This window comes from Vigna unguiculata, chromosome 10 (assembly GCF_037176805.1).
Source record: "Vigna unguiculata cultivar grain cowpea cultivar isolate G323 ecotype 2 chromosome 10, ASM3717680v1, whole genome shotgun sequence".
NCBI lineage: Eukaryota > Viridiplantae > Streptophyta > Magnoliopsida > Fabales > Fabaceae > Vigna > Vigna unguiculata.
Genome location: NC_140801.1, coordinates 51,928,545 through 51,950,970, shown reverse-complemented (window position 1 = coordinate 51,950,970; position 22,426 = coordinate 51,928,545). Strand labels below are relative to the sequence as shown.

The following is a 22,426-nucleotide window of genomic DNA, read 5'->3' as shown; positions in this document are numbered from 1 at the left end:
GTTATATAATAATGATTACTAAAATTTGATACAAATTATTTTATAACTATGTTCGATAGTTTACGAAAAAATAATTGATTTGCTTTTGTTTTTGTATTATTTAAATCATAGTGTAGACTGAAATAAAATGTAATTAATTCTATTAAAACATATAATTTATTATTTTAGATCAAGAATGATAAAAAACAAATTCTCCGTGAGATTATTAGACTTTTTTAACATTGTACGAATACCATAACTATATAATAACTAAATCATAAAGACTCGTTTTGATCCGCTGTGTGTGCTTTATAAAGTAAAAAACTAGAATTTAAATTCTCTGTTCTTTTTGTGTGGTGTTTTACTGCCGTGCTTTTCTTTTATAATACACTGATTATCATTAATTTTAATATTTTAAAATTTATTAAAAAGATATTTAAAATACTATTACAATATATATTTAATGTCCAATATAAGACAATACTAAAAAATCAGTAAAGAATCCGGTAATACCATTATATTGCTTCCCTCCGTTGCTGAGATTGATACATGCTAATCTTTTGTGGACGATCGTTGCAGTGGGACCAATATTCAGCTACCAGCTTAGAGAAGGAAGAGTTAGTATCCATAAGCTTTGAAGGTTTCTCATACTCCACCACTTTCCCTGTAGCAACAAGAATGAAAATGAAGAAAAAGGGACAAAGAAAGAAGTATCATTACAAAATGTGTAACTTACATACCATAAGATAGGAGCATGACCATGTCACTGTCTATTACAGTGGGAACTCTGTGAGCCACAGTTATAACTGTGCATTCTGAAAATTCTTGTCTGATGATTCGTTGCAGAACACCATCTGTGGCAGAATCAATGGAGGCAGTAGCTTCATCCAGAACAAGAATTCTGTTCTTCCTCAGAAGCACCCTTCCAAGACAAATGAGTTGGCGCTGTCCCACACTCCAGTTTTCCCCTTCATCACTCACTTTGAATGAAATTAGTCAGAATTAAACTGTTTCAGGTATGCTAATGGTGGATTGGATCAACTACACAGTTTGTGTTAGGTTTATAAGGAGGGGGTTTCACTAGGGAGATACAATACTAATGAGACTTAAGTCCAACTATATAAGGCATTAACACCACTCTCAACCCAAAATTTTAAAGCAATGGATTTATGGGTCTTTTATTGTTATATAATGTTCTACTTTTTCATTTTTATCCAATGTGGGACTTAGCCTCACACTTGAATTCCGAACCGTTTGTGCCAAAAATTTAATAGAACCAACTACATTGATTGATTGATTCATGCAGTTGGTCATAAGAACAACCGATATAAAGTTTGTCGGTTGTTGTCAATTTCATGTTAAGAAGTAGACTTTAAGCCTAACTCAATTCTATAAAACTGACATATTTAATTTAAGTTACCAGAAGTGTCCAAGAGATTTGGTAGACTACTAATTGTTGCCTTGAGCTGACATTTCTCTAAAGCCTGCATAAATCAAAGCTCATGTAACATTTTCTTAGTGAATAAAAGTTGAGAAAAAGAATGTAACCCAGGGCATGGCTTATTTACCTTCCATATTTCATCATCTGAGTACAGGCCTAAAGGGTCCAAGTTATTTCGAATGCTACCCTTGAAAAGAGTTGGTTCTTGAGGAATGATGCTAAGCTTTATTCTTAAATCTTTTAACCCAATTGAGCATATATTAATCCCATCTATAAGAATGTCACCTTTAGTAGGCTCAACTATGCGAAACAAAGCACTTATAAGTGTAGTTTTTCCACTTCCTGTTCTTCCTACAACTCCAACTCTACTCCCTTCTTTAAACGTACAAGAGATGCCCTTCAAGACTAATGGAGAATTTGGACGATATCTGATCTGAAATCATTTTATATACTTAAATTCATTTGTCAAGAATGTGGATTAATTACGATGGGTTAAATATGTTTAGTTCCTAGACTTGAATGCGAAATTGAAATTCGTCTCTGTCTCAAACTTTGATACATTTTGATCTCAAAAATTTAAAAATAAATAGATATAATCATTTTAATTTAATGACATTAATCATTTTGAGCTTGTTAAGTGGCATTCTCAGTTGACATTGAAGTATGAATGTGTCAAATGGTGTACACAACTCAAATCTCAACTTGATACGCGTTTGACACTTTAAAAAATACGTCCATTCATTCTCAAAGTTTGAGATCAAAATACATTAAAGTTTGGGACAGGAACAAACTCTAATTTCACGTTAAAGTTCAGAGACTAAAAACATATTTAACTCAATTATGATGGAAAAAAGGTAAATCATGGAATTGCTCATTTGGTTAGTTTGTTACCTCTACAGATTGAAAATCTATTCGACCTTTAGAAGGCCAAGAAGGTGGTGGTCTATTGTCATCTACAATTGCACTTGGTTCTGCTGGTATGTGAATGAATTGCTTGATTCTTTCAACAGAGATCACATAGTTCGATAAGTTGCAAAACATTCTAGTAAGATAAACTACGGTTCCTGTCAGTGAAAAACCGTAAGACAGAGAAAGCCCCACAAGGCCTGTTACCAGATAAACACACAAAAAATGATATTATCAGCATGAAAACACTAAAAATATGTTAACAAAAACATGCAATTTTTGAGTAACAAATGGCAATACCAGGGGCCACAAATCCCTTCGGAAGTAGAACAAGAAGCAAAGCTGCAGTGAAGACTGTCAAATTCTGAAGTGCTTGAATCCTTAAAATTAACCACTCGATGGCAGCATTGGAATGAAAGAACATCGTGGCATCTGTGTCGACAAGGTTAAGGTAGTTTTTGAAGAATCTGTCAGCCATGTTGAAAGCTCTTATACTAACCACACCAAGATATGTCTCAGCCGCAAAATTCATAAGAGGGGCTTTTGTAGTTCCATTGATTCGTGTAATTTCTCTTGCAGAAGCTTGATAATAGCCCTTAATTCCAAAAACCAATCATTATTACTTTGTTCCATCCATTTGAGCATGGCTAGGAAAAAAAAGTACCTGGATATATTTTGTAGCCACCATGGCAAGAACTGCAACAATGAGCACTTGCCATGTGACTGAAACCATTACCACAATCATTGTAAGAAGCTCTGTTACTTCAGCTATCACAAAGATGGTGGAAAAAGGGATATCGAAATCTAAAATACTAAAATCTGATGAAGCCTGCAAGTGTGACACATGTTAGGTCAAAGAATAATCACAATAGAGATCAGTCTTTATATGCAGTAAGAAACAAAGGAACCTTACTCTGGTAAAAATCCTCCCTACTGGGGTTGAATCAAAGAACAACATAGGAGCATTAAAGATAGAATAAGTGAAGGCAGAGAAGAATGCTTTAGAAGCTTTCAAACCAAGATGTGCAGCAAAGTAAGATCTCAGATATACAAAAACAATGCTTGAAATGGAAATCACACTATAAACTCCAACTAAGATGCTGCTGGTTACTTTTGACATCTCATTGGCTATGGCAAGCCAAGAAGTTGATGCAGCCTGCAAACATACAAAAATCAACTGTGCTAATATGCTCAAACATAGAAGCAAAGATCCCTCAGGGAACAAAATATAGTCACAGAATGGCTGCCACCCAACACCACCACTTTCCTTTTCTTCTTCTTGTGTAAGTTGAATCTCTGCAGAAATTTCCCCATTACTTCCACTTTTAGTGAGATTAGAAGGATGAGAATCCTCAGGCTGAACTGTGACAACATTTTGAACTTCTCTTTTGTTTTCACTGTTTGTTTCTATTCCTGTAATTGCCTCTCTATGAGCACTCAGAAGCTGCTTAAAGGCTGTTCCAGCAGTTAACAGATCTTCATAGCTACCCGTTTGACTAATTTTTCCTCCTTCCATTACCTAAAATTGTAGTAACAGTAACCTCACAAACAAGTTAAGATCAAATGGAAATACAGAATTTTGAATGAGTCACAACACAATACCAGTATTTTATCAACTTCTGAGAGAAATTCAACTTGATGAGTCACAAGAATAACTGTTTTCCTTCTTAAAGCAGTCCTTACACAATCCTGTAATTATGTATGTCAGAATATTTCCAGAATATAAAGCCAATAAATAGTGTAATTTTCTTAGAGAATAATGAAAAAGTGGTTCAAGTTACATGAAACAGAATAGAGGCAGTATGAGCATCTACAGCACTAAAAGGGTCATCTAGGAGATAGATATCAGCATCATTATAGACTGCACGAGCTAGTTGAATCCTTTGCTTTTGTCCACCACTCAAGTTAATCCCTCTCTGACCTATTTCTGTAAGATCACCGTGGCTAAATCCATTAATATCCTTATCCAAGGCACAGACCTTAATGGCATATTCATACCTGGTTTCTTCCATTGGTTTTCCAAATAGAATATTATCACGAATTGTACCACTTTGGATCCAAGGAATTTGGGAAACGTAGGCAAGTGTTCCTCCTACTCTAACCTGTTTTCCATTTTCATAACAGCAAAAACACAGTTTAGAAGTCATTGAACTTACAAAGTTGCTTCATTTGATGATAAACAAAATTTACTTAGTCAATAAGAACTCACAGTTCCTGAAATTTTGGGTATCTCTCCGAGTATTGCATACAGAAGAGATGTTTTTCCAGCTCCAACTGGACCACAAACTGCTACTGTCTGCTTCCACTTGATCTCAAAATTCACTTCTCTCAAAGTTAGAGGCAATGATTGCAGATCCCAACTGAAGCTGCCTGCTAGAATTTCAACACCCTTGTTGCAAGAATCTTTTGATGTTCTTCCAATGTCATCACCTTTTACCTCGTCATCAAGCAAAAAGGTGTTGAGACGATCAAAGGAGACCTTAACTTGGATCATAACAGAAAGTGCTTCTGGAATCAATATGACAGGTTCTCCGATGCTTCTCAATGTTGCAAGAACTGTGAAGATAGTTCCAGCATCCAAAGGGGCACTCTGAAAAAGCGCACACCCCATTAAGATAACTGAAGAAATGATGGTCGGAGAGAGCCAATATATAAATGTTCCACAAGCTCTCATGAAGTGTACTTCAGCCAAACATTTTAACTCTTTAGCACGAAGGGATTCAACTAGCTTCTTGAAGTTATCCTCCCAGGAATGTAGCTTTATGATTTTCATACTACTAAGAATCTCTGAAGTTGATCTCAGACGCTCATCTTGTGCAATCATAAACTCAGACCTATATTTTTGAAGGATCTTTGCAAATGGTACGTTGAGAAATCCACAAATGAGAAGTGGCACTAAACCAGGAAGTGCACCTAGACCCACAACACCAAAAAGCACACCAAGAGCCAGAAAAACTTGCAGTGCAGAAAAAAACAATGTATGAAACCACCATGGAAATTCACCCATTCGATATGCATCAACTGCAATGTAATTCACAATCTCACCAGTTGAATGTCTTCTCCTACCCAAAGCTGAGAGCTTTAATTGCTTTTGATACACTGCAGCCATTAAAGAAGATCTCATTTTCATTCCTAACCTCCGTGAGTTAAAAGACCAATGTCTTTGAGACACAGACTCAACCACCTTGGCAAACACAAGACACCCCATTATGGCCATTCCTTGTTTTAAGTCTTCCTCAGTGCAACTGGAGTAGTTTACAAAAGCATAAACAAGTAAAGGAGAAACAACAGCACAAATTGTTCTCAGAAATGCGCAAATGGCTATGTAGATATTTTCCTTCATGTAAACTCGAGCTATGGACCACATGACCAAGTTTATGGAATTGTTACTGTTTCTCAAAAGGGAAAGCCATGCATGTGCAAACTTTTGGTATGCAAAATCAGATTTATCTTCAGAAGCAAGAGAAGGGATGTCTTCACATGCTAGTGGCTTTGAGTAACCCAAACTGAGTAAACCATTCATCCAAGAGAATGTGAATCTGCTGAGAAAAGAGGCATGGCCAAGTCCTGTTTGTTTATGCATTTCCTTATGAACTAACAGAGGCTCACATGAACTGGGATCTGGGATTTCTTGTGGGACAAAGTAGCCATGATTTTGGAAGGCACAGAGAACAGTTAGGATGTGCACTGGCCATGTTGCCATATCAAATACTTGAAAGCTTCGCTCTTTCAGCAGAATTTCAGCATTGAGTACTGAAACCAGTGTGCATGAAAACACCCACCAAATAGAGCACAGTGTTTTTATCCATTGAAATCTTTGAACAAACAGTGAAGCTGCTAAAGATATCCAAACCAGTCCTCTCACAATGCAAACCAACAAGTTCAGCTGATTGAAGCCTGTGGTTTTGGTTATGAGATTCCACACACCATCAACAAAATATGCAATGCTTAAAAGAGTACAACAGAATGAAGTAACTACTCGAACCAGTCCCTTTCTGTAACCACCACTTGCATTTGCAGGTCTTTTCTTGATCAGATTGGAGAACAATGATGCATAAAAGACACACAGGAAAAACATGTTGACAATGTCTATTATGCACCTTTGGCTGGAAAAGGAAGCCAAACTGAAACTTCCATGGCAATTGCAGGAGAAGTTCTCTGCAGATGAAGTACAAGAGAAACAACGAGAGTTCAGAATCTTTACGTTAAAAAGTTTGAAAACTTCTGCATATTAGGACCACTATCTCTCATTTTCAAACATTTCACCTGAAGACTAGGTTGTCTTAGAAAAAAAGAAACAACAGTAAAACACCATGCAAACATCTACTACTAAAACTACAATTACAAGAGGAACAAAAACAAAAACATGAAAACATAGGTGTACTATGTTATACTATAGACCTATTGTGGTTGTGAGAGCCATTGATCTGGTTCAGAGAGAAGCTTGTTACACTGCAACGTGTAGTTCAAAGAAGGTGTTATATTATATGTCCCTGAGTTATTATAGTTCTCACCAATCTTTCACATCCAAATTTATGTCACACTTCTTTTGTTGTACTATTTGTTCTTAGATTAACTACAAAACCCACGTTCTGCGGGTGTACCTAATTTTTTTATGGAAAATTCATATTCTAAAATATTTTTACTAAGGCGAATCATACAAATAATTGCATAATGTGGATGATTTAGTATATATTCTATAATAAAAAGAGTGAAATATTATTTAATTATGAAACATGCTGTCGGAAAAAGGAAGAAAGATCTATGATGTACAGTTAGACATGTCTACTATATACAAATCTGCTATCTGGAAAGACTGCTTAATTAATTAATTTGTTTCTTCTTACTATAAATATAATTTTAGCCCCAGAAATTATATCTAAAAACTAAAAAAATACATGTCTCATAATTATAATGAAAAATAATTTTTTAACAACTTTCTCTTACAACTTGAGATAATATTTTTTAAGTAACTTTCTACTTTTTTTCATTTCTCATTTTTTTTATATTACAAATTATTTAAAAAAGATCATTTCAGATCATAAATTTAGTTATCAAAATATCACTATCCAATTATAACTAATTAATCTGTCTCGATGTAACATTTTACATAACACAAGAGACAAATTATTAATACAAAAATAAGCATACCAAAATATAAAGAAAATATATAATTTTATTAATTATAAAATCACTCAAAAATATCACATCAAAATTTTAGGTCATATAAAAAATTGTATTATCCAATTATAATTAGTTAATCTGTCTCCTTGCAGCTTTTTATATAACACATAATTAATGTAAAAAAACTATTCAGACAAATTATTAATGAAAAAATAAGCATAGCAAAAACTAAAGAAAATATGTAATTCTATTAACATCACTAAAATTAATTTAAAAATAAAAATAGGTGTGATAATGTAAAAGCATTTATTGAGGAGAGAAAAATATTTGTTGAGTTGTTGTTCATTAATGTATCCTTTTTGAAATGAGAGATCCAAATTTTGTGGGTTCTATTCTATACACGAATCCATATCTATGCTGAAAACTTCATCCATGCATGTGCATGCATGCAAGCATGGTACGTGCCCGACATCCCTTATTACTATATTAAATACGGCAGAATAATAAAATGTATTTTAAAAATTAGTTTAATTTTGTAAAGAAAGGTTTTCTTAAAATTTTGTTTATACTTCTTTATCCTTTATTTATTTTATTATTCTTTAACTCGAAGTAATTTGGTAGAGAAGAAGAGTGATAAATGTTATTTCTCTCAACGTAACAAAAATTTGGAGAATTTTATTTTGACATAAAATTAATTACGTGGAATAAAATATTAATCACAATATGAAAGATTGGTATATCTATAATAAAAATATCAATCACAGTAATAATTGATTAATAATAAATTTATTTTATTACAATAAAATATTTAATTAAAAATATTTTCAAGCAAGTATATATTAATTTTATTACAGTAATTATTTTTTTTTAATTTTAAAAATAATCATTTACTTTGTAATTTTTTTAAAGATGCTCAAAATTTTATACCCTACTCTTTTAAGTTATATCCATAATAAAAATATTAATCACAATAATTTTTATTTCGTTACAATATAATATTTAATTAAAATTATTTTCAAGCAATCATATTTTAATTTTATCAACAATTTATTATAATAATTGATTTTTAAAATTAAAAAAATAATCATTACATTTATTTTTCATTAATTTAAATTTAATTAATTTTATTTTATATTTATTTAACAATAAAGACAAAATTGTAATCTTACGTTCTAATTTATTAAAATACCTTTTTATCTATCACATCTATTAATTGATTCAGAAACTTTATAAACCTTATATTTAAATCTCATCATTTTTACTTTTTTACTCCCAAATCCCTAAAATGAAACTATATAATACTATAACTCATATTTCACTTTTATAATATTGAACCCGTATTGATAAAATAATGCAAATAACTAAATAATATAACAATAACATAAAAAACAATATAATATCATAATAATACTAAAAAGAAAAATAAGTTATTAACATTCACAATACACTTAAAAATTGAATATACTACTCTATTTAAAGTTAGGCTTCAACAATACATAATACAACTATTTTAAAAAAATTGAGAATAATTTTTATTTTTTAGAAAAAAAAAGTAAATATAACAATAAAAAATATTTTTAAATTTTTTTTGACCAATTTTGTTCATATTTTTCTCTGATAATAAATATTTACAACATTTCATAAGAATAAGAAACTAACTACTACTTTACAGCTCCATTTTATCTTAACATGTCATGTTTATTTAAACAAATGAGTAGTTTTTCTTTTACTAGATAACATACCAACATATGTTAAATTTATGTATAAATTTATATATGGTTGGAAACATAATATCAAACAAGTAAAAGTATGATTTTATTTTAAATTAATTAATTATTATCCTTCAGTAAAAATAGTCACTCTTGTATTTGAATTTAACATAGAAAATGAATTTCACATATTTAAAAAATTAAACAATCATTAATCAATTTGAATATACAAAATTAACAATCAAATTTAATCATTAACACATTAGTTAAAGAATATTTCAACAATTAGGTCGGCTAATTTAATACTTTAGGACGAGTTATTGATTATGTGATGTAAACATAAAACAATGTATCATTTATTTTTTATTTGCAAGGTTTTAGTAATATCACAAAGAAATTATATTATTTTAGTTAAAAAAGTCTTTATTTTTTATATAATTTTTCACTCTATCAGTACAAAAAACATGACTACAAAAAACATGTACAATTGTGTCAACCTACCATTATTCTAATAATAATAATAATAATGTATGACAAAAAGTTTTATATAAAATTCTATAACCTTAGTTTACTAAACTTGACATTCTTTTTAATTTTATTTATTTATTTTAATTGATGGAGATTAGTTTAAAGTCATTGACGATTTGCAAGGAGAGGAGATAAATGTTAACTCCATTATTTTGTTTTATTTTATTTTATTATTATTATTATTATTATATTATATAAAATTTGTCAAAATCCTTATTCTAAATAAAACTGTATAATTATTAAATATTTTTTACATACAAGATTTGTTTTTGTTTTATATAAACATGATTAAACTCCTGATTTCATTTGCATAATTATGCATAATTACTAAAAAATATTTTTTTCACCTACAAGATTTGTTAAATATGGGTAAACACCCAATTTCATTTGCATAATTATTTTATTTTTGTTTTTAAAAAAATAAAAATAACAAAAATATAAAACCTTTAAAACTAATCTACATCAATAAACTGGATGAAAAGAGAAAATCTACACAAAACGAGATTAGAGGAGATATGTATTATATATTTGTCTTATTTCACTGCAAAACTGAACCAATATTTTAACCATTTAATTAATATTTTAATGACAACACAATCGATCATGTAAATTAAATATAAATAATTTAAAATTATATATATTTATAAAATTTAAATACCAAAATAAAATTTATCATTATTTATTTCTCAATATTTCAAATTTAAATTTTGATATGTTAAATAACATGATATTAAATTCTGCTAATTTAAAAGATTTCAAATTTAAAAACATTTTCCTCATCTAAGATGGAAAGACCACTATTCACCCTATATCCCACAAAATAATCCATCCCACAAAATAATCCACCACAAATAAAAACTAATAAAGAGACCCCAATTCCATAAAAAAGGAAAAGACCCATACCGGCTGGAAATTACAACCAACAATAACCCCAACGAACCTAAAAAATGATAAAGGCTGAAAAAATATTATAATTGTGGAACAAATCAACATATTTAACCCAATAATTTGTTGTCTCACGTGTTAATATATTATTTGCATTTTTTTACAACAGAGAAGTTTATAATTTGTTAAACATGTGATTCTTATAAAAATTATTTAAAGAATTAAAAATTATTTAAAGAATTATTTATGAGGTAAAGACCCACCAATTAAAGAAAAAAATTGAAATAAAGTTTTGAAATTCACATTGTGATGAAGGTATAATTTGAGAAATTTGAGAAATTTTTCTATTACAAAAATCTGTCTATCATAAGGCTCAAATGGATGAATAATTCAGTAAATTCTCCTTTCCTTAGCCCGCTTCCGGGAATTACTACCTTTAATCTTCCACTTTTCATTCCCACCTGGTCGATTTTGTTCTTGAATCTCTCGAACCTTCCGTTTCCTAATAAAAATTATTTAATGAAACCAGTAAGTAAAGTAACCAAAAGAGCATTGCAACATGCACAAAAACTCTTCAATCAGACAAATACACAATTCAAGGCCAGTCTCACCTATAGGCGGCAAGGTTTTGATCAGAAAGCAGCTCATCTGCAAGTGTTGCTTTTCTTTCCTTCTTTGTTAATCTTCCTGAGAAGAAGTCCAGTGGAGAATCTACAACTGTACCAACCTGATCATTCAAAATAACAAATTGTCTACAAGATTTCCAATAGAAATTCATGAAAGTACTTATGTTTTTGTAATCTGTCTAAATCAAAAAACTTGCTTGCCTGGAAATATTTGGGAAGTGTCTTTGATTTGGAATCCCCTTTCTTGTAATGACGCTTTGGATCAAGGGCAGACCTCAACTGTAACCACCAACATACATGTTTATTATTAAAGTCTAAGGATAAGAACTGTTCACAAAATAAAACTAAACAGCTCAACACAACAAATTGAGAGATACATAAAAATCCGTGTCTGACTGATTTTTTCAATATGCTTTTAATATCACTAAACATTTGTCATTCCTCGAAATTGCACATGCATAGGGTGAGAACTTGATATGTTATACAATAATATACAATAATTTTACATTACTGCATCATATCTCACCATATCAAGGAAGTTTCCACAAGAGTTCTAAGGTAACACCATAATATGAGATGACTACAGATGAGGAGTTTGTTAGACTCAAGAATTGTGTACACGGAACACTGGAACTTTTATGACTAATTAATCTGGTTTGAGAACATAACTGAGTACACACTCAGACACAGGGTTTCTGCTAATAGCAGTCTCCTTTTTCCTAAACAACATATGCTGTGTAATACCAAGCCACCTATTGATAGTAACTGCTGCATGTAAAAAATAACCGACTCATACATAATTTATAATTTATTAATGGCTATGCTGCAATACAAATATATCAACTCCCTTATTTTTTTTTTCTGACACAAACCTTGAATGGCTTTGAGGCCATCTCCCTTAACATGCCCATAGGGATTTGGCCTATCAGCAATGATTTCATGGTTTTAATTGGGTAAAGGTCCAAAGCAAGCAGCAAACAATACAAATCATAGAAACATACAATAGTTGCAAGCAAGTAACTTAGAATCCCACCATGACAAAGGATTTTGTAAAGTAAAAGTCCAACAAAAGAGGACCCAAAGTTTTCATTGCACAATATCATATGTATATATAAATAAAACAAGGATGTCCTAAGTTAGTTATTCAGCTATTGTTAGTTCATAACTGTTTGGTATGGTAGTTGCCCATAAATACAATCACAAATGGTAGTAAAAAAGCTAAATCCGACTTGTACTTCTAATACCAAATCACATGAAGAAGAAGAGTCCTTTATTTAACGGCTTCTGCTTCCAATTATGAAAGAAATTAGAATGATAACTATGAACATCATTATGTAGAAGCAACTTCATTATTTTGAATAATATCACATGAATTACCATATATATTAATCATTACTAGTGTATATCATTATTAGCTCAATCCAAGCTAATTTTACAATGCATCACATATGATCATATAGGAAACAGCACTATAGAAATAAACGTAATAAAAATGTAAAGATGCACCTTCAACAATTTCAAATCTTTTTGTAGCTCAGGGGTGATGGTTTGGGCCGGCATATTGAACCTGACATAGATTCAACAACATGATCATTCTCTTTCACACTCCAACTAAAGAAGAAACCAATTACTATTTTGTTACACTTAAAAAACAAGATTACTACAACAACATTAAGCTAGGGTGTTTAAAACTGAAAAGACAAATCTCCAAAGAATAAACTTCAGCAAAGTGATGCATACCAATTATTCCCAGCGGTATCTTTAGCTTGCTTTTTGAGTAACTTGTTCAATTTTTTGGGATTGTTCGGAGGGACAAAAAGGCCATCAACCAGCTCTGAACTGGATTTCCAAAGAGCGTTGTTTGATGGTTCCGTTTGAGGTTTGGCATGAGACCCATCAGTGCCTTTTGATGATGATGGAATAGAAAACTGTGGCTGCCATGATAACCCGACAACTGGTTTTCTCTCCGGCATTCCTAGATTAAGCGAATTGCACAATGAGATCCCAAACATTATACCTAATTAGTTACAGAACCCTAAAGAAAATATTATATACCTTGGATGCTGTCGCCGGGCGGAGGAGGACCCTCGTCTCGGAGGCTTTTGCGGCGCGGAGGAGCTCGTCGCGTTACGGAGGAGGCTGTGGCGGAGGGCGTGCGGCGGCTCTCTCTCTTTCGATTGTCACGGTTTCGTGACTGAGAGTTGAAGAAGAATGAGTAGTTTAAGAGTGGATGGGCCGGACTTACCTTTGGTTGGGCTGGGCTCAAAAACATAAATATTTTCTTAACTCCTGCACCTCCATATGTTTCTTTCTGCACCCTATATTAAAAACTTCTCGTCCTGTCCTTTTTGAATTGTGCAATACTGAAAAGTTGAAATTGACTTCGTAATCCAAAAATTAAAAAAAAATGAATTTCAAATTATATAACTTAAAAGAAAAAAAATGAATTTTTATTATGCAATTCTAAAATTACTTTTTTACTAAAAAATACTAATGAGTTACATAATTTGGAAACCGTCTTTAACATTCCAATTATGCTATCTACGTTAGTTTTACTTTCGAACTTTACAATTTAAAATAAAAGTCCTATTTTGAAGAAAAATAGTTTTTAAATCGTACAGAAATCATTTTTTACTTTTGAATTATATGATACAAAAGTATTTTTTATTTTCTTATTACACTATCCGAAAGTTATTTTTTATTTTTGGATTTCCCCGAAAAGGAAAAACTGAATTCTTTTTAAATTACGTTTTTAAATTACGGTGCAAGAAAATGGAAGTGTAAGGAGAATATGTATTTTTTTTTTCAATTTTTAAGTTAATATAAATTTCAACCAAACCAAATTAATTGAATATTTTGTGTAGTTTTAATTTAGCAAAAAATTTCAACCAATTTAAATAAATACTTTTCATTTTATTATAAATTGGTTTGATTTATTTTTAGTTAAAATTTTCAAATAAAAAATATGTTGTAAATTTTTTTTATATGATTATTATCATACTTATAATCTTAACTTTGTTTTATAATCTACACAATCTCATTGCTAAAAATCATAATTCGAATTTATCTATTATTATATCTTAGTGGTTATAAACATGCTGTAAATACAATATACTAAAATCATGAAAAACATCTCAATAGTCTCATCTAATAAACTTTAAACATATGATTTGTATTTCGAACTTCATTTTTGAATATGCCTTGAAATTACTTTCTTAATTGTTGAAATATTATAAATAAATGCTTTACTTTTTCCTCAGTGCAAGAAACTTGAAACTAAATCAACTTTGACAAAGAATTGATTTGGAAGCCATTGCTACTAGTTCAGTGAATAGTTTCTACAATCCAGTATCTGTCTCGCAGATTTTAGCTTTAGATTGTGTCGTGAATGAGTTTATTTTGCTGATAAATTCAACATTGTTCCAAGCAACAGATAAACAAAGTGTAGGAAGAACCACTGAATAAAAGTTTCCACAGCCTTCTAAAATTTCAATCATTTCATTCTCATTCCATTAATCTGTTCTCCCTTTTCCTTAGTCTCACTATTCAATGTTGCTGCAAACTAAAATTTTAGGAGGAATTCTTGCTGCAACTGGCCCAATATTCTGCTACCAGCTTAGAGAATGAAGAGTTGGTGTCCATTAGTCTTGAAGGTTCATCATATTCCACCATTTTCCCTAAGTAACACCAAAAATATGTTAGATAACTAACAGTGTAAGCAGTGTATAGAAAAAGGAGGAAAAAAGAATGAAGGAACATACCATAGGAGAGGACCATAACCATGTCACTGTCTATAACAGTTGGAACCCTGTGAGCCACTGTAATAACTGTGCATTCTTCAAACTCTTGTCTGATAATTCTTTGAAGAATTGCATCCGTGGCAGAGTCAATGGAGGCAGTAGCTTCATCCAGAACAAGAATTCTGTTCCTCTTAAGCAGTACTCTCCCAAGACAAAACAGTTGTCGTTGTCCCAAACTCCAATTTCCACCTTCATCACTCACTGTACAACCATTCTCAATCAGACTTCAATGCCTAATTTCTTCCAAAATCTTAATTTCTGAATCACTGTAAGTGTGTGAAGTTTACTCACCCTTAGAATCCAAGAGATTTGGATTATGGCTGATAGTTTCCTTCAGCTGACATTTCTCTAAAGCCTATGTACAAATTAAATATGATCAAACATGTGGTTAGTATAAGCTCAAGGAGAACATAAAGGTGTTAAAAAAACAATTTTTAACAGCAGAAGTAGTCCATTTACCTTCCATATGTCATCATCTGAGTACAGGCCTAAAGGGTCCAAGTTGGTTCTGATGCTGCCTTTGAAAAGAGTTGGTTCTTGAGGGATGATGCTTAGTTTCATTCTCAAATCCTTCAACCCCATTGAGCATATGTTCATCCCATCTATCAGAATATCACCGCTTGCTGGCTCAACTAAGCGAAACAAAGCACTTATCAGTGTACTTTTTCCACTTCCTGTTCTTCCTACAACTCCCACTCTACTCCCCTCTCTAAAGCTGCAAGTGATACCCTTAAGCACTAATGGAGCATTAGGACGGTATCTAATCTGAGACCAGAGAAGGAAAATAGCCATCAGACACAGAAGGTTTAAGGATGAAAGTTTATTAAAACAAAGCAAAAATATTGAAAGACAAGGATGAACTTTACTTCTAAGGCTTGAAGGTCAATCCTGCCTTTGAAAGGCCATGAAGAGGGAGGTTGGTGGTCCTTCACAATAGCAGGAGGTTCTGATGGTAGGTCAATGAATTGCTTGATTCGTTCAACAGAGATAAGATAGTTTAGTAAGTTGCAATACCATCGAGTCCAAAATATGAAGGATCCTGTCAAGGTTAAACCATAAGAGAGAGATAGCCCCACAAGACCTGCACAATCCAAGAGAATATTGAACAGTTAAAAGCTTGTTAATGACATTGACATGCACAAAGTCTTATCTTGCTAATTGACCTCTGATGTAATATTAGTATATTACCCGAGGACACGTAGCCCTGAGGAAATAGAACAAGTAGCAAAGCTGAAGTGATCACTGTCAAATTTTGAAGTGCTTCAATCCTTAAAACTAACCATTCCATTGCTACATTAGAATGAAAAAACAGTGTTGCGTCTGTGTCCACAAGCTTTAAGTAGTTTTTAAAAAATCTTTCTACCATATTGAATGCTCTCACAGTAACAACACCAAGTGATGTTTCAGCTGCAAAATTCATCACAGGAGCTTTCGTGGTTCCATTGATCCTCATTAATTCCCCTGACGAGGCTTGATAATATTCCTTTTATGGAAGATTCGGAAAAAATTAGCTTTGTGAGTTAAGCAGGGACGAGAAATAGACAACTAAAAACATTTGAAAGTGGTAAAACCTGAACATATTTTGATGCAACTGTTGCAGGAATGGCAGCAATGAGAACTGGCCATGTTACTAAAACCATTACACCAATCATCACCAAAATTTCAATGGGTACACATGTTACAAATGTGGTCGAATAAGGTATATCAAAATCCAAAGTACTTAAATCTGATGAAGCCTGCAAGAAAGAAAAAGTGGATCAAAATTTTGAATATGAATAAATGGTAATGATGAAACACCGGCAAACTATTTGGAGTTTTTTTTTTCCCATTGGAAATGAAATCTTACTCTCGTTAAAATCCTTCCTATGGGGGTTGAGTCAAAGAACAACATAGGAGCATTGAAGATAGCAGTATTGAAACTTGTGAAGAAAACTTTGGAAGCTTTTAATGCAAGGTAAGAGGTCAAGAGTGACCTCATATATACAAACCCAGCACTAGCAAACGAAATAAATGAGTAGACCCCGATCAAGATGGCACTAGTTATATTTGGAATATCAGTGGCTAAAGCAAGCCAAAGTGTTGATGCAGCCTGCAAAGCAACAAAAGCAAGTTGTGCCAACATTATCCCAAACAGCATAAATGAACATCTGGAAAATGAAATATAATCCCAGAATGTCTTCAAGCCAACATGACCAATCTCTTTTTCTTCTTCTTGTGTAAGTTGTATCCCAAGTTGACCCTCTGTTGAAATCTCCCCCTCACTTTGATTTTTATAAACACCTTGAGACTCTTCTCTATGAGTTCTGTTCTCATTATTCTGATCCAACTCTATAATTGCTTCCTTATGAGCACTCACAAGTTGTTCAAAGGCAGTCCCAGCTGTCAAGAGATTCCCATAATTTCCTGATTGAGTAACTTTTCCACCTTCCATTACCTAGAAATTAGTCATAACATCTCATGTTAATTATGCACGAATGTAATGTAGTAGGCATCCAAATGAGATACTTTACCAGGATTGTATCAACTTCTGATAGAAACTCCACTTGATGTGTCACTAGAATGACTGTTTTCTCTCTTAGAGCCGTCATTACACAGTCCTGTAAGCATGTAAATACAAGAGATTTGATTCACTGAAGTGGCAATAACAGTTCCATTAAAGTTAAGAATCAATAGTGTGAGAGCTTCTTACTTTGAAAAGGATAGCAGCAGTGTGAGCATCAACTGCACTGAAAGGGTCATCGAGGAGATAAATGTCAGCATCATTGTAGACAGCACGAGCTAGTTGAATCCTTTGCTTTTGTCCTCCACTCATGTTAATCCCTCGCTGACCTATTTCTGTAAGATCGCCATGGCTAAAATCATTGATATCCTTATCCAAAGCACAAACTTTAATTGCACTCTCATATCTTGTTTTCTCCATCGGCTTGCCGAAGAGTATATTATCTCGAAGCGTCCCACTTTGTATCCAAGAAGTTTGAGAAACATATGCTATGTTGCCGAACACATTAACCTATTTTCCATCATTCAGAAGTTTCATAGAGAGAAAGAGTATTAGATACAAAGAATATCTGCATGAAAATTACATGACATAAAGCTAAACGTGTTTGCTTAACTCACAGTTCCTGAGATCTTGGGAATCTCTCCTAGTATTGCATACAAAAGAGATGATTTTCCAGCTCCAACTGGCCCACAAACTGCAACTTTCTGTCCCCATTTGATTTCTAAATTCAGATCTCTCAATGTTGGGGACACTGATTCATGGTCCCAGATGAAGTTGCCATCTTGGATTTCTACCGCATTAGTTGAACTTCGGTTTATATAGCTTCTGTTACCATCACTGGTGTCTAGTTCTTCGTCGAACAAAAAGGTATTGAGACGATCAAAAGATACCTTAACTTGGATCATAACAGATAGAGCCTCCGGAATCATTCGAACAGGTTCTCCCAAGTTCCTCAACGTTGCAAGAACAGTAAAAATGGTCCCAGCATTCAATGGAGCACTATTGAAAACAGCACAACCGAGGAAAACAACAGCAGAAACGATGGTAGGAGACACCCAATATAAAAATGACCCATAAGCTTTCAACAACTGTGACTTAGATAGCCAAACGAACTCTTTCGCACGAAGGTTCTCAACCAAATTCTTGAATTTGTCTTCCCAGGACTGTAACTTGATGATTTTCATGCTATTAAGGATTTCTGAAGTTGCTCTAAGACGCTCGTCCTGTGAAATCATGAACTGTGCCATGCACTTCTGTAGGAACTTGGCAAATGGTACATTGATAAGTCCACATATAAGAAGGGGGACTAAACCAGGAAGAGCACCTACTCCCACAACTCCATAAAGGATACTGATAGATAGAAGAATTTGCAACGTACATGCCCATGTTAGATGAAACCACCATGGACATTCTCCCATGCGATACGCGTCAACAGCTATGTAATTCACAATTTCTCCTGTTGAGTGTCTTGTTCTTGCTGAGCTTGAAAGTTTTAGTTGTTTTTCATACACTGCCACCATCAGAGCCGATCTCATCTTCAACCCTGACCTCCTGGAACTAAAAAACCAATGTCTCTGGGACACAGATTCAACTACTTTGGAGAGAATAAGAAAACCCACTATGATAAGACCTTCTTTGAGATCTGTATCCCCGGAATCCCTACTATATGAAAAGTTGACAAAAGCATAGAGTATTAAAGGGGAAACACTCACAGCAATGGTTCTGAGCAATGCGTAAACAGCTATTAATATGTTCTCTTTTGAGTGAGTTCTTACAATGGACCAAAACACCAAGTTCTTGTTGTTGTTCTCGTTGCTTCTCTCCCTTGCAAGGGATTTGCATGCATGCATGAAGTTTTGGTGGGACAAGTCTGCTTTATCTTCAGAAAGAAGGGAAGGGATATCTTCAAGAGATAGTGGTTTTGAGTAACCCAAACTGAGTACGGAGTTAACCCAAGAGAAAGTCAACTTGCTCAGAAAGGAAGCACGACCTAGTCCTGTTTCTTCTGTCTCAACTTCCTGTGCTAAAAGTGGCTCAGATAAACTTTTTGGTTCCCTTTGGGTGACAAAGTAACCAAGGTTTTGGAAGGCACAGAATAGAAGAAGCGTGTGTAAGAGCCATAGTAGGACATCGAAAATTTCGATTGCATGCTTTCTAAATAGAATTTCAATTTGAATAGTTGAAAATAGTGCACCGGAACTTGCCCACCAGATAGTGTTTAGAACTTTGATCCATTCGTGTGTCTGAAGAAGCAAAGAAACTGCCAAAGAAGTCCAAACAAATCCTCGTACAACGCATGTAGCCATGGAGTTCCCAGTTTTGGCTATGAGATTCCACAAGCCAATACCGTAAAACACAATGCTAGTGATAGCACAACAGATAGAAACAATAAGGAAAAACCTGCTTTTGCTACGACTTCCATTTATAAAATTTCTTCTGATTAAACTGACAATAGTAGAAGCGTAGAAGACACAGACGAAAAATAGATTTATAGCGTCTATTGTGGTCGTTTGTGAACAGAAAGAAGTGAACTTAAAATGTTTCAGACAAATCCATGAGAAATCATCAGCGTATCCATTGAAGATCATCATTATCATCATCATCAAAGATTGATCACAAGCAGCAACTCGCAGTTGGGAAACTTAGAAGAAGCTTTTCTTCATGAAAATCAACAAACTGAAAGAACTAGACAAAAGACATCATCTGCATGAAAAGGAAGCTTCCACAAGTTCGTTCGTTAAAGAACTGAGTAGTGTTGTTGTGTGACATTAATGGTGCACAAAAGAAAGAAATGTTGGATACACGTTACTGCCAAAAGCAATAATTGACGTAGTATGCATTGCCTCACTTTGTAAACACCCTTCCATAGAAAAACACATACATCATTCACTTTGTAGTAGAATATTGCACTTCAAAAATCAGCCACTTTTGGAGATTGGATTTGAGTGGTAGAGATTTTCACGTTTTTGGTGGATCCCTCATCGCTCTTAAGGTGGATCATTTATTTATATATATAAAATACGTTATCAATTGGAGTAGAAATCAAAATCAAAAACATAATATGACAGCTCTTTATGTAGTATTCATTACATTTGTTAGGAATCCAAGTGTGAGTCTAAGTCCCACATTGATTAGAAATGAGAAAGTAGAGCATAAATCCATTGTCTTAAAGTTTTGAGTTGAAAATAATGTCAATATCTTATGTGGTTAAACTTAAATCTCATTGGTCTTATATCACAAGACTTCCAGATAAATTGTTAGGAATTTAAATTAGAGTCTAAGTCTCCTAACAGCATTTAAGGCAGCTACATCACATACCTGTCATGTTTTAATTATTCTATTATTTATCATATGCAACTGAGCAATTCTTAAAATGATAATAGCTTTGCAATTTATCTATGGAAGATTTTTTCAAATAAAAATTCCAAAAGCAAACTTACAAAATTTTAAAATTATTTTTATCATCGTGCAATCCCTTGTGAATGTGCTGCATTGTCTCATTCAACTATGTCTGCATTGGTTTTACAATCTTTCTCTCTGTCTCTATATATAACAGAATAATTATACAAGATAATGGTTATGGGAAAAAAACTTTTACTTTCTCAGTCAAATGATGCTAAATTGTAGTTTCCGAAGGGAGATTAAAACATATTATTTAGATAATGTTACATTGACAATAAATACAATAGTGTTGTTTAATTTAAATGTATATGTTAGCGTAATATTACGATAGCATAATAGATATATTATGATATTTTCTTAGCTTAATTATAGAAGATATTGCTTTTATTTTTTCTAGAATTAAGTACTAGACTAATGTATATAAGTGGTTTATATATCATTGAGTAATACACAATAATAAACATAATATTTCTTTCTATGACAAAAATTAATTTAAAAGATAATTTTTTATACTTGTCATAATGAGTTAATCCTATTATATGGAATGGACTTAAGATTTTATTTATGAACTGAGTAGAGTTCAAATATTTTATATCAAAATATATTAGTATTCACATGACAAATGCAAAATCTGAGTTCGAGTCAACACACAATTTCTTCGGAGAGAGAGATTATAATTGGTTTAAATATTTTGTGTGTGGTAAATGAATTCTTTGTTAACGATTGCTTATAATATATATGCTATGATCATGTATTTACACATGAGTAAGGAATAGTGTAGGTCAGAGTCATAGTCATCAATAATGAGACATCTTAAGAATTGCATAGGTAGTAAAAGCTACTTTTATATATATATATATATATATATATATATATATATATATATATATATATATATATATATATATATTTGTAATTTGCACAATTCTTCTTTCTTTAATTGACTTTATGTTTTTGAAAAACTTTGCTATATTGATGTCATACATAAATCTTATGTAGTTAGTTATTTTGCTTAATAACAATTATAAGATGTTTTAATTAAAAAACGATTCTACTAATCTAAGTTGTTACATGATATATAAATTTATAAATTTATAATATTATAACTTTATAATTTTATATCTTTATAATTTTATAATTCATTGTCAATTTATGTAAAGAATTGTTTTTTTCAATGATTGAAGTAATATTCCAAACGCAATCTTACAAAATTTTAAAGTTTATTTTATCATCATGCAAAATCCCATGTGAAGGAAAGTATTAAGATTTAAAAGTTGGAAAAGTATCTCTGAAAAAACAATGGTTGAAAAATGTGCTGAATTGTGTCATTCAGCTACTGGGGCACTGGTTTCATAATATCTCTATCTAAAAAGATATAATAATGCTTATGAAAAAAATCCTTTTACTTAGTCAAATAATGATAAATTATAGTTTACTCACGCAGACTACAAAGACATTATTTATTTGGATAATTTCATTTTGACAGTAAATACAAGGGTATTGTTTAATTTAAGGGTTAAATATGT

At 32.3% G+C, this 22,426-nt stretch overlaps 3 protein-coding genes across 3 annotated transcripts; all 3 read right to left on the bottom strand.

Annotated features, from left to right (window-relative positions):
- Positions 1 to 90: 90 nt before the first annotated feature.
- On the bottom strand, positions 91 to 6,773 carry LOC114165660 (ABC transporter C family member 8-like). Its single transcript, XM_028050231.2, has 12 exons — positions 6,728 to 6,773; positions 4,536 to 6,484; positions 4,108 to 4,428; positions 3,929 to 4,015; positions 3,240 to 3,845; positions 2,991 to 3,155; positions 2,627 to 2,921; positions 2,312 to 2,526; positions 1,548 to 1,853; positions 1,400 to 1,463; positions 720 to 959; positions 91 to 643 (listed from the first exon to the last, which is right to left on the bottom strand). Exons 1-12 carry the CDS (start codon positions 6,747 to 6,749, stop codon positions 495 to 497), a joined length of 4,419 nt encoding a protein of 1,472 aa, XP_027906032.2. The 5' UTR covers positions 6,750 to 6,773; the 3' UTR covers positions 91 to 494.
- Positions 6,774 to 10,838: 4,065 nt separating this feature from the next.
- Positions 10,839 to 13,408, bottom strand: LOC114166278 (Fcf2 pre-rRNA processing protein). Its single transcript, XM_028050993.2, has 6 exons — positions 13,254 to 13,408; positions 12,939 to 13,173; positions 12,705 to 12,765; positions 11,400 to 11,477; positions 11,184 to 11,299; positions 10,839 to 11,074 (listed from the first exon to the last, which is right to left on the bottom strand). The coding sequence occupies exons 2-6, from the start codon at positions 13,169 to 13,171 to the stop codon at positions 10,963 to 10,965; spliced, it is 600 nt and encodes a 199-aa protein (XP_027906794.1). The 5' UTR covers positions 13,172 to 13,173; positions 13,254 to 13,408; the 3' UTR covers positions 10,839 to 10,962.
- A 1,088-nt stretch (positions 13,409 to 14,496) lies between these two features.
- Positions 14,497 to 20,442, bottom strand: LOC114166232 (ABC transporter C family member 8-like). Its single transcript, XM_028050938.2, has 11 exons — positions 18,116 to 20,442; positions 17,688 to 18,008; positions 17,509 to 17,595; positions 16,845 to 17,432; positions 16,570 to 16,734; positions 16,187 to 16,481; positions 15,865 to 16,079; positions 15,458 to 15,763; positions 15,290 to 15,353; positions 14,960 to 15,199; positions 14,497 to 14,875 (listed from the first exon to the last, which is right to left on the bottom strand). The coding sequence occupies exons 1-11, from the start codon at positions 20,099 to 20,101 to the stop codon at positions 14,769 to 14,771; spliced, it is 4,374 nt and encodes a 1,457-aa protein (XP_027906739.1). The 5' UTR covers positions 20,102 to 20,442; the 3' UTR covers positions 14,497 to 14,768.
- Positions 20,443 to 22,426: the final 1,984 nt, after the last annotated feature.

Bases quoted from the DNA above. Each gene is read 5' to 3' on its own strand.
- LOC114165660 (XM_028050231.2), bottom strand. From the start codon at position 6,749: ATGGCTCTCACAACCACAATAG. The intron at 4,016-4,107 runs GTAACTTGAACC...ACATAATTACAG, and splicing joins CTGCCTCTATTCTGTTTCAT to GATTGTGTAAGGACTGCTTT. The intron at 1,464-1,547 runs GTAAATAAGCCA...TGATTTATGCAG, and splicing joins CAGATGATGAAATATGGAAG to GCTTTAGAGAAATGTCAGCT.
- LOC114166232 (XM_028050938.2), bottom strand. From the start codon at position 20,101: ATGATGATGATAATGATGATCTTCAATGGATACGCTGATGATTTCTCA. The intron at 16,080-16,186 runs GTAATATACTAA...TGGATTGTGCAG, and splicing joins TCAGGGCTACGTGTCCTCGG to GTCTTGTGGGGCTATCTCTC. The intron at 15,354-15,457 runs GTAAATGGACTA...ATTTGTACATAG, and splicing joins CAGATGATGACATATGGAAG to GCTTTAGAGAAATGTCAGCT.
- LOC114166278 (XM_028050993.2), bottom strand. From the start codon at position 13,171: ATGCCGGAGAGAAAACCAGTTGTCGGGTTATCATGGCAGCCACAGTTT. The intron at 11,478-12,704 runs GTGCATCTTTAC...TGGTGGTTACAG, and splicing joins AAGATTTGAAATTGTTGAAG to TTGAGGTCTGCCCTTGATCC. The intron at 11,300-11,399 runs GCAAGCAAGTTT...TTGAATGATCAG, and splicing joins CACTTCCCAAATATTTCCAG to GTTGGTACAGTTGTAGATTC.